Source organism: Tachyglossus aculeatus, chromosome 16 (assembly GCF_015852505.1).
Source record: "Tachyglossus aculeatus isolate mTacAcu1 chromosome 16, mTacAcu1.pri, whole genome shotgun sequence".
In the NCBI taxonomy this organism is placed as follows: Eukaryota; Metazoa; Chordata; class Mammalia; order Monotremata; family Tachyglossidae; genus Tachyglossus; species Tachyglossus aculeatus.
Window position 1 is genome coordinate 1635077 of NC_052081.1, and position 12142 is coordinate 1647218.

The 12142-nt window shown below is 45.0% G+C and overlaps 1 protein-coding gene across 7 annotated transcripts in view; it reads right to left on the reverse strand.

Moving 5' to 3' along the window:
- The window catches only part of STXBP5L (syntaxin binding protein 5 like), a 170059-nt gene that overhangs the window by 46842 nt on the left and 111075 nt on the right, over positions 1 to 12142 (reverse strand). For all 7 annotated transcript variants that reach the window (XM_038757591.1, XM_038757589.1, XM_038757586.1 and 4 more), the window contains exons 11-14: positions 11579 to 11651; positions 5636 to 5783; positions 3393 to 3460; positions 1344 to 1384 (exon numbers count right to left, since the gene is read on the reverse strand). In XM_038757591.1, coding sequence (XP_038613519.1) covers positions 1344 to 1384; positions 3393 to 3460; positions 5636 to 5783; positions 11579 to 11651 — 330 coding nt within the window. The remainder of the gene's footprint in view (positions 1 to 1343; positions 1385 to 3392; positions 3461 to 5635; positions 5784 to 11578; positions 11652 to 12142) is intronic.

A 12142-nucleotide genomic window follows, 5' to 3' on the forward strand; every position in this document is an offset into this window, starting at 1 on the left:
AAGCTTGGTGCGGGCAGGGAACGTGCCTACCCACTCTGCCCCGCTGGACTCTCCCAAGTGCTTGGGATGGTCCTCAATAAAGGGGAATGATCGGTGGTTTTAAGCCCATGACCAAGCTTTCCTTAACCTGGGGTGGAGGTCTGAGCCAACACAACAGTATGGACCATGAGAGTAAGGACACAGGTTTCGTGAGAGAACGCTGGGGATCAATATCTGTCTCCTGCTCTAGACTGTAAGCTCATTGTGGGCAGGGAACGTGTCCATTTATTGTTCTATTGTACTCTCTCAAATGCTTAGTACAGTGCTGTGCACAAAGTAAGCAGTTAATACGACTGAATGAATGCATATAATTCACACCTCCCTTGAGCGACTTCAGCTGAGCCACAGTTGAACTTTGCGGTCCATTCATGTTCACTGTATCTTTTCCTCTTTCCTCCTGTCTAATTTATTTTAGCAGTTGTGAATTGTTTGCTAGACTGTAAACTCCTCAAAGCCAGGGGCCATGTCTTCTAATTCTATCATATATGTCTAAGTATTTGATTCAGTACTCTGCAGGCAGTAGATGCTCAAAAAATACCATCGGCAGATAGGGATGGGTTTGTTGAGAATGCTCCGAGACTGAAATCCATTTACTGTCCACAGACTGTATAGCCAACCTAGGGTCGAATTGCGTTTAAAAAACACAAACTGCCTGAAAAATTCCTTAAGGAAAAACAGGCCCTGCTGGTGGATATACAAAACCTATGTCAGGCCCAAACAGAAACAAAGAACAAAGGCTGTAAAATAATAATAATAATAATTGTGGTATTTATCAAGTGCTTACTATGTGCCAATACTACGTATCAAGCACTGGGGTAGTTACAAGACAATCAGGTCTTGAATGAGGCTCACAGTCTAAGTAAGAAGGAGAACAGGTATCGAATCCCCGTTTGGGAGATGTGGGAACTGAGGCACAAAGAAGTGAAGTGACTTGCTCAAGGTCACCCAGCAGACAAGTGGTGAAGCCAGGATTAAAATCCAGATCCTCTGACTTCAAGGCCCAAGCTCTTTCCACTAGGCTACCCTAATAATTCTTCCCAGTAATTCTGAAGGAAGAGTTGTAAGAGAAATAATCTCTGTTTTACATCTCAAGTAATTTGGGTAGAGTGCTGATATTTTCCCTGGTCAATTAATTCAGGGAGGAAATGCAAGTGAGAAGTAGGTGGGTCTTATATGTGTTTAGAATGTCATACTGTATTCTAATGATTAGCTGTGGAAACATTTATAACACATGTTGAAGCTGAAAGTGAATGATAATTCTGGTTTTCAGTTTTCAAGAATGAAAAAGGAAACTTAAAACTTACTTGCAGAAGCATCCCAAAACTTTATCGATCCATCCGCGTGCCTGAAAGAGAGAGAAATTAAACACTGATTAAAACATGTTAAAACTGAAAATCTCAATCGTTGCTGAGTTACCATCTTACTAGAAAAGTCGACAACATATTTATGGAAGCATTAGTTTGTCCCAGGTTGAAGGTATTTACTTGAACTATGCTCTAAAACTATAGTAACGGATACTAAAGTTGATTTTATAGGTAAATGAACAAACAACTATTCTTTGGCACATTACCCAGTGCTTTTTTGCTATTCATGACATTTTTCAACAAACCAACTGGTAGAACCTTTCTTTCTCCCTATTCTGTGATGGCTCTAAGATTTGGAACACAACATTTGTTTAATGGTATCTATTAAGTATTTTACTACATGTCAGTCACTGCAGGAAGCACTGGGGGAGATACAAGTTAATCAGGTTGGACACAGTCCTCATCTCACACGGGGCTCACAGTCTTAATCCTCATTTTACAAATAAGGTAACTGAGGCACAGAGAACTGAAGTGTCTAACCCAAGGTCACGCAGCAGACATGTGGCAGAGCCAGAATTAGAACCCAGATCCTCCGACTCCTGGGCCCGTGCTCTTTCCAATAGGACCTGCTGATTCCCAGTTATCAATCAACACCGATTGATCAGTTATCGATTTACTCCTTTGCCTGTCTCCCTCCCGTCCCTCTCTTCCTCCACCCCTGTATTTATAACGCTTTAAGCCAGAGTTCCCTCTGAAAATCAGTTTCTACCTAAACCTTAATGACACTTTTCCTTTTCATGCCCGTTGGCTACTGATCCACAAGATTCTCAAGGAGAATTCCCCACCTATCAGTCCTGTTCTATTTATTGGTACATTGTCCTCTCCCAAGTACTTAGTACAGTGCTCTGCACACAGTAAGGGCTCAATAAATACGATTCGATGAATAAACCAAGCCCTGATTCCAGAAGGTTTCCTCCCTCTACCATAACCAGAGGAGGACCAGTTGAAAGTACCACAGCTTAGTGGAAAGAGCCCTTGCCTGAGAGTCGGAGGCCCTGGGTTCTAATCCCACCCCTGCCGCTTGCCTGCTGGGTCATCGTGGGCAAGTCACTTCACTCTCCTGCATCTCAGTTTCTCATCTCCAAAAGGAGGATTCGATGACTGTTCTCCCTCCTACTTAGACTATGAGTCTCCTGTGGAGCAGGGACTGGGTCCAACCTGCCTAATTTACTTCTGCCCTAGGGCTTATTACAGTGCCTGGTGCAGAGTAAAAGTTTAGCAAATACCACAATTAAAACTAAATCATAAGTGGATGGGAACTGGATGGAAGGGTGAAGAACAAGGGTGTGTGTGTTCCCGCGCTTGCATATGATTGTGGATTATCTGAAATTCTGATTACCAGTACAAAAGTCCTACCAGCTATGTGACTTCGGGCAAGTCATTTCACTTCTCTGTGCCTCAGTTAACCTCATCTATAAAATGGAGATTAAGACTTTGAGCCCTATGTGGGACAGGACTGCTTCCAACCTGATCATCTCATATCTACCCCAGAGCTTAGTACGGTGCCCGGCTCATAGTAAGTGCTTGACAAATATCATTTAAAAACAAAATCTATTAGCGTGGATAATTGACATTTACTGTAAATCAAATAAGGGAAAAGAACAGTAACTTGAAAAAAAAACCAAAACATTCCCTGTTGGAATGATGAAACATGCGAATTGTTGAGGAAAAGGAATCTAAGAGCAAATCTTTGGTGCCTCTTTCTATAACGCCTCAAAGGAATTTCTTTTTACTGTCACCGTGTCACATACAAACAGGTAGGGTAACCTATTTAACCTTCCCCTTGCTGCCGTCGTGCAAATGAGGCACGAGGAGAGAAGAAGAGTGCATTTTGAGCCAATATTTGAATACAGTAAGGTTGAAAGCACAAGGCTGGGGGCAACCGGGCCTTCTTGCCCCCAAAAACTAATGTCTCTCCCTTAAGTGGCCAGCGCCACGAGCACCCAGACTTACTGTTTCTAAATTCACAAGTCACCACCATTTCCTTACCCCGTGATAATAATTTCTGGGTATGTTTGGGTCCCAAGGTTCCAGGTCCCTCCGCTCACTGGCCACTCCTAAATCCAATGATCAGAAATCAGAGGTTAGCATTGGTCTTCTCAGAGCTGAAAGAAGTATGCTTTGTTTTGAATTGGAGAAAATGAAACAACGGAACAACGTTCACCCCGAGTCTGTCTATGGGGTAAACATCAAACCAGGAAATTCACCTGCCTTTAATGTCTTAGCACTTGCTGGTCTCTCTTTCCCTACTTAAGTAGACAAACTCAGCAGAATTCTAGGGTTCAGAAACAGTCAGTCCCAGAAAACGTGGCTGCAGCCAAGGTCGACTTCGAATTTAAAAAGGACACCCATTAAAATTGGAAAAAATAATAGTGTGGGGTACTCATTTTAGAGTAGATGCCCATTACAAGAAAGGAGGTTCATTGTGGTAAGTCTAATATCAGCAAATAGAATTCACCAAAGAATACTCGCTAGTTGATCTACTTGATTTGTATCAGGATGCAAAGGACACTTCTCTCCGGTTACTGGACCTGGGACATTTATGAGGCAAGGAAGAATTACCATTAAAACAAAAAACGGGACTTCCCAGTTTATGAGGCCAGAGATACTCATAATTTCTTAGAACATTAATGCCAGACGTCCAAACCTTAGAATGCCTTATGATGTCAGAATCCAAACATTGAATTAAAAACCAGTTGGCTCGACTGCATCTCAAAAGTCATTCTGTACAGTTAGAAGAAGTCTCCAGGCAGGGAGGTTACTTTAGCAGGTATAAATGTAATGGCTGTTGAAACCGGACTTCCGGAAGACCCCCCCTCTTCCCAAGTCTTTGACAAGGTCTGAAAGTTCGCAGTCTAGGGTGGAAAGAACTAATAGCAATTAGAGCTGATATCTATTGGAATACTAGATTCCCCCTTCTAGACTGTGAGCCCGTTGTTGGGTAGGGACTGTCTCTATATGTTGCCAACTTGTACCTACCAAGCGCTTAGTACAGTGCTCTGCACACAGTAAGCGCTCAATAAATACGAGTGAATGAATGAATGAAAGATCCAAAATGGTGGCTTTGGGGTCTTTTAGCCCTCTGAAGCCTGTCTCTCCCAGTCACCATCCCCCGAAAAAACCCTGCCTCCATTTTGCCTCACGATGAATGGTTGGGTGTGTATATGTGCCACTGAGAGTTCATTCAGTCATATTTATTGAGCGCTTACTACGTGCAGAGCAACTTACTAAGCACTTGGAAGAGTACATTATGATGTGTGTGTGTGTCTTTCTGCTTGACTGAGTAACTGGGGGGCTACTCTGCTAGGAGAATATACCACTCCTGAAAATGCTTTGAATGACAACACTGATGGGAGGGGAAAACTCCCCAGGTTCTGATGTAACATTAAAACCAATTTTCCAGGAATCTACCTCTCTTGGTGATTGTGGTTTAATTTTCGATAACAGTGCAATTCAATTTAATTGCATTTCTTGGATCCTATTACAGGCACCCACGGTTTCTGCAAGGGTTTCTGCTCCTCCCTACTCTTGGGAATAACATGGGAAATGGGCAGGGCTTGCCGATCCCAGCTTTCCAGTTCCCGAGTCTTGTCTTTTGCTGTAACCTCTCTGAATCTCCCCTGAGTCTCGGGGAAAACCAAGACTGACAGGAAGTCCACCCTCTTACAAATTCAGGGAGAAGGTTCCCGAGTTCTTAGGATCCGGGCCTTTGCCCTGGGGCTTTCCCATGTCACCTCCAGGCTCCAAGGTGCCTCCATTGGGGAGGGCATTCTGGATGCCGGCATCGGGTGAGGAAGGGATGTAGACACTGGGCGACAACAAGATGAGACAGACCCAGCAGAGGCAGAAGCTGGACCCTGGATTTAAAAAAAGGTGGCCCCGCCGGCCAGTCTGGTTCCTTCTGGTAGTCCGGGCCAGGTTTTCCCCTTCTGACAAAATGCCAGGTCGACCTGGGCCGGGAACTGACTCACAAGGGATGGTCCTTGCTCATTTTCGAAGAAACCAGTCCATATAATAAGCAGCATTCAAACAACACGTACCAAGTGCTTAGTAAAGTGCTCTGCACACAGTAAGCACTCAATAAATACAATTGAATGAACACACAGAAGCCCCCTGCCTGCATATCCCCTGGAGCCCCCGTTGGTTCCGAAGCCCCCGGGAGCAGAGTGAAATCACACGGAAACGATCCCCCAGTTTCAACTTGAAATTAACTTGCCTTTTATCCGCTTTACCTTATTGCTGTAGCCTTGCTTTTTGTGTTTGGCTCCTATGGAATAGAGCACCGGAATCAGGTCTGGAGGACAGTCAGCAAAATACTCTGTGCAGGTGACGGGGGACTCGTGAATGTCCATGGGATAAGGATTTTCAAAGATCGGAAAGCTGGCGGATGGAGACAGGGAATTAATACCATTGCGCCATCACCAACGAGGAGAATATGAACGACCATTTTATCGCACGAACGTTGCTCAGAATCGGGATTGGGAATCACATGGAGATTCAGAACTTCCTCTTTAAGACTGACTTTATAGGTCCGAAATGTGAGATTCTCATACCGCCCGGCTTTCCCATTAAAATAACTATCTCTCTGATTTTGCACACTGTTATTACTAACCCTTTCTCAACCCCGACAATTGTAGTGATCTCGCCAAAAAATATTGATGTCCCGCCACGCATAACTGTTGTAGCAACATCACACAAAGGAACCCACAACTGCGGTGTTATTCTCCTGATTCGGAACTTGACTGGCAGTTTGATTAATATAATCCCACACAATCTCAGCAGTTGAGATGTTTCGGGTTCCTTCAAAGCTCCCCATTGGTAACTTGAAAAGCGGCTCATGATTCTCTTCTCTCCCACAGGTGAAATCTGACTTCGGAAATGCACCTGGATTTCCAACACGCTTTGTTTACTTCATTTCTGAAGGACCCCAGCGCTCGTCCTGTGGATTTGCGGGGGTGGGAGAGAGGGGGCTGACAAGGAACTACGATAAAGCCCCCAGTGATTTTGTGAGTCTACATATGAACGACAACACTTCAACGGTGAGCAAGAATTTAGCTGTGGCTCAATCAGCTCTCCCTGTCCTATTTCACTTCACTGGCCTCCTGCTCCGGCCCAACCCACATACATCACTCCTCTAGCGCCAGCTTAATCACGGTGCCCTGATCTCATCCGTTTCACTGCCAACCCCTTTCCCACATCCTCCCCCTACCCTGGAACTCCCTCCCCAACCATAAACGCCAGACTGCCACTCTTCACCTTCAAAGCATTATTAAGGTCACATCGTCTCCAAGAGGCCTTCCCTCATTAAGCTCTCTTTTCCCCAGTCATATGTGCTTGAATCTGTGACCTTTGGGCATTTGCTATTCTCCCCACAGCATTTACATATGTATCTTTAAATTGTATACTATAAATTGCCTCTTTATATTAATGTCTGTCTCTCCCTCTAATAATAATAATAATAATAATAATGGTATTTGTTAAGTGCTTACTATGTGCAAAGCACTGTTCTAAGGACTGGGGGGATACAAGGTGATCAGGCTGTCCCACGTGGAGCTCACAGTCTTAATCCCCATTTTACAGATGAGGTAACTGAGGCACACAGAAGTTAAGTGACTTGCCCGAAGTCACACAGCTGACAATTGGCAGAGCTGGAATTTGAACTCGTGACCTCTGACTCCAAAGCCCGGGCTCTTTCCACTGAGCCACGCTGCTTCTCTAGACTGTAAGCTCATTATGGGCAGGGAATGTGCCTGCTTACTGTGCCGTACTGTACTCTCCCAAGCACTTAGTACAGTGCTCTGCCCCTAGGAAGTGCTCAGTAAATGCCACTGATTGATTGATTGGGTCAGAGAGCTGAATGTGGGGGAAGGAGGAGCCTTTACAAATGTTTGCAGGTAGGGTCAAAACACCCACATTTTTAGCAATTAAAAGAACTACCATTAGGCCTCCCCATGTTTATCGGGTTGCGGGGAAGAGGGGAGCTTCAGTTAGATGCTTCTGAAGGTATTAAGCAACATGGAAAATGTGGCAAGAAGCCAGTCTGGATAACTGTGAGCCAAATGACTGCAACACAGTATTCTCACTTTAGCCCCACAGATTAGGTGAAGCTGTGGGGTGGGTCAGAGAAATGGGGTTTCTGTGCTCACCCCTTCATGTTGGGAGTAGGGAAAGGCATGCAAAGTATTCACCCCTGCCCCCCCAAACTTTGCAGGTGTGATACTGGGGCCCAGATCTCCAGGGTCACACCAAGACAGGGAGGAAGCCAGGGCTTGCTTTGAGATTCCCATCACCTAACTAGTCAGCAGTCCAAGTGTCTGAGGACAGAAGCTGACTCTCGGAGACGTAAAATTGATTTAAGGTGTGTTAGAGCGAGCCGCGGAAACCCAGTCCAAATCGTTTCGGGTGGAAGTTCCCCCTTCCCGTTTCAGACAACGTTCAGAATGGAGAGCAGAATGCCACCAAAATTGTCAGATTTCCAGTTTTTGCCTTCGAGTCGTTAACCAAGGGCCCAATTTGAGGACTAGTTGATTCCAAACAGAAGGCGAGGTCAGGAATGGGCCTGGCATTTGACTTCCTCTCCGATGGCACCTTTCGGGATTGATTTGAAACCAAAGCGTTTCACTAAAACCAGCCCACCGCATCTTTGTATCACATGGTGAGCAACAGGGAGCTCTGTGCGGGGAACTGAAGCTTTTCATTTTCTCTCTCTTTTCTCTGGGAAGCAGTGTGGCCTGGAGGAAAGAGCACAGGTCTGGGAGCCAGAAGAGCTGGATTCTAATCCCGCCTCTGCCACTCGCTTGCTACATGCCTTGGGCAAGTCATTTCATTTTTCTGGGCCTCTACATTTCCTCCACTGTAAAATGGGGATTTAATACCTGTTCTCCCTTTTAGATTGTGAGCCCCATGTGGGACAAGGACTCTGTCCAACCTGATTCTCACTTTTCTACCCTAATGTTTAGAACAGTGCTTATCATGCAGTAAGTGCTTCATAAATAACCATCATTATTATTTCTCTCCAAGTGTGTGTCTCATCCCTCTGCTTCTGAATCTGTCTTTTAATAACTCCATGACTCTCCTTTCTCTCTTTCAGCCCACCCAGCAGGTGACAATCAAGAGTGGGGGTGACTCATGTGGAGCAATAATTTGGGGGAAATAGGATACCAAGAGGCAGGCCGAGTTGAGCGGCACACAAATAGCAATGTCACAGCCTGGCAGAAATGATCTTCAGGGGCGAATAGGGTGGAAGCAAATGCTAGCCACTAGTCCCACAAGTCACCTCCACTCATGGACGGATGATATATCATTAATTAGCCTCCTCCTCAATCACAACATGTGCTTACACACCACGCTCCCCGCTGGCTGAGGTAAAATCCTTGAATATTTTGTGACTCATTTTTTTCCCCTTTGCCTTTGAAGCAGCATGGCCTAGTGGAAAGTGAGCCCAGGCCTTGGAGTCAGAAGACCTGGGTTCTAATCCCTGCTCTGCCAATTGCATGCTGTGTGACCTCGGGGAAGTCACTTCACTTCTCTGAGCCTCAGTTTTCTCCATTAGAAAATGGTGATTCAATCCTCATAACCCCTACTGAGACTGTGAGCCCCATGTGGGACAGGGACTGTCCAACCTCACAAACTCATTGCCACCCCAGCGCTTGGACACATAGTAAAAGCTTAACAAATACCAAAGAAAAAAACCCGAAATGCACTCTAATCAGTGGTATTTATTGAGCACTTCCCTGTGTGCAGAACATTGTACTAAGCATTAGGAGAGTATAATAGAACAGAGTTGGTAGCCATGCTCCAAATCAGCTGCATTAAGCCTCCTCTGCAGAATCTGAGATGTTTTAGATCTGCAGGCTAGTGCGAACTGAGGGTTAGGTTGGGGCTGGGAGTTAAAGTACCAGTGGCTTTTAGAGAACACAGCCCTTAACCGTCATCAATAAATCTATTCCATTTGGGTTCTCTGCCAGTCAGCTCGAAATGCACCGAACCAAGCATTTCCCTTGGGCCAAATACTGGCAAGCGAGCCGGGAGGTCTGAAGGCTAGCCTAATCCTGGCTCTGCCACGTGTCTGCTGTGTGACCTTGGGCAAGTCACTTAACTTCTCTGTTCCTCAGTTATCTCGTTTGTAAAACGGGAATTGAGACCGTGAGCCCCATGCAGGACACGGGTTGTCCAACCTGAATAAGTTTTACCTACCCCATTGCTTAGGACAGTGCTTGGCACATAGTAAGCGCTTAATAAGCACCACAATTTTTTTTTCCTGGTTTGGCCATGGACGCTGGGTCAATTGACTCACCTCACCTCTTAAGCAAAACTAAAACCTCCCCCCACCCACTTTTCGGAAGATTCAATTGATACAAATAACGAACCTTGAACCCTCCCAGCTCTTTAGGGGAACCGCACTGTTTTGACTATAAAACTGCCATTGCGTTTACCACTATAATTCTCAGACACAGATGGGGAAAAAATCAATCCCCAAAATGTAAATAATTTCCACATTTATATCTCCATTCTACCAGCAATCAGTATTTTTTGGGTGGTGGGGGGGGGGATGGAGGATTCCATGGGGCTCTGACTTCTCCTCTGATTTAAAAATTTCTCTCAAGCCATCACAACTGAGCCACCATTCATTCTTTCAATCGTATTTACTGAGTGCTTACTGTGTGAAGAGCACGGTACTAAGCGCTTGGGAAGTACCACAAAATATTTCAGAGTACAGACGGCAGATAGTGCAATGGGATGCTACCACTCCTAAGCTCCGACCTCAATATAGAGCACACTAATCTTCTCGGATTACCATGCTACCGGGGCCCAAAGCCAACAAATCATTCCCGGAGAAACAGAGAATACCTCTGGTTAGGGAACGCCAGTCATCTTGAAACGGATATGGGGGGATGGTTTGAAGAATAGTTCTACTGCACAAGCCGGTGGTCATCACTCATCAATCAATCAATCAATGGTATTTATCAAGTGCTTACTAGGTGGAGACCTCTATACTAAGCACTTGGGAGAGGACAATACAACAGAAGGAGCAGACACGTTTGCTGCCCATAACAAGTTGACAGTCTAGTAGGGAGCCAGACAGTAACGTGCATAAATAAGTAATTTATAATATAGAATTTAAAGATATGGACAAAAGTGCTATGGGGTTGGTTCGAATCTTTAGTCTTGTCTTCTGTCCCTCTTCCCCTCCCTGGACCATCAAGAGTGGGTAATACAAATAAGAATACGAATAATTAACTATGATATTGGTTAAGCCCTTACAATGTGCCAGGCACTGTATTAAGCATGGGGGTGGATACGAGCAATTCGGGTTGGACACGGTCCCTGTCCCACATAGGGCTCGCAGTTTTAATCCTCATTTTACAGATGAGGTAACTGAGGTCCAGAGAAGTGAAGTCACTTGCCCAAGGCCACACAGCAGACAATTGGAGGAGCCAGGATTAGAACCCATGCAATCTGAGGCAACGCGGCCTGGTCGGAAAGAGCAAGGGGCTGGGATTCAGGAAACCCAGGTTCTAATCTCGGCTCTGCCAGTGGGCTCTGTATGACCTTGGACCAGTTCCTTCATTGCTCTGGGACTCGGTTTCTTTAGTTAGAAGATAAGGATGAGATATGAGCTCTTAGAATGTGATTTTTTAAAAAAACGGTATTTGTTAAAACATTTACCATATGACAGGGACTGTTTTAAGTGCTGGGGTAGTTAGAAGCTAATCAGGTTGGACATAGTTCATGATCCACATTGGGCTCACAGTCTTCATCTCCACTGCTGCTTTTATTTTATTTGTTAAGTGCTTACTATGTGCCAGGCACTGTACTAAGCACTGGGGTAGATACAAGCTCATCAGGTTGGACACAGTCCCTGTCCCACATAGGGCTCACGCTCTTAATCCCCATTTTACAGAATGGGGATTAATGATTTGCCCAAAGTCACACAGTAGACAAGTGGTAGAGTCAGGATTAGAACTCAGATCCTTCTACTCCCGGGCCCAGGTTCTATCCTTTAGGCCCGGCTGCTTCTCATCGGGAACAAAGTCTTGCTGCTTCCCGTAAGGAACTTGCCAGGAAAGCTCCTTTAATTATGAACAGAAAGGCTGATAGCGGTTTTCGAGAAGTTCACAGTGTTACTAGACAGTTATGAGACATGCATTTTAATCCGCACATTTAAAACTCACTTGCTTTGCGTCAGGTCCACTACAATTAGATCTTTCTCCAGAAGCACAACTACAGCGTAGGGTTCTTGAAATTCTAAAAATGAACACACAAGCAGAAAAAAAAAAGCCAAGCCTTCCCATGAGAAATCTTTCATCGTGATCACCGAAACCTTACAGCTGAGGAAAAAATACCATTAATCAGAAGAATGTAAAACTCTCTAAATCCTGGTCTCTGGTCTCGGGGACAGTTTGGAAGACATGACATGCGTGATGCAGTGAACGGATTCTCTTTCATTAAGAGATAAACCCTCCTTTCCTCTTCTCCTATTCCCTTTTGCTTCGTGCCGACTTGCTCCCTTTATGCAACCTCCCTCCCAACCCCACAGCACTTTTGTCTGTGTCTATAATTTTATTTATATTTGTATTAATATCTTTCTCCCCCTCTAGACTGTAAGCTCGTTGTGGGCAGGAAATGTGTCTGATATATTGTACTCCCCCAAGCTCTCAGTACAGTGCTCTGCACACAGTAAGCGTTCAATAAATACGATCGACTGAATGACTAAAGTCATTGAGAAGCAGCGTGGC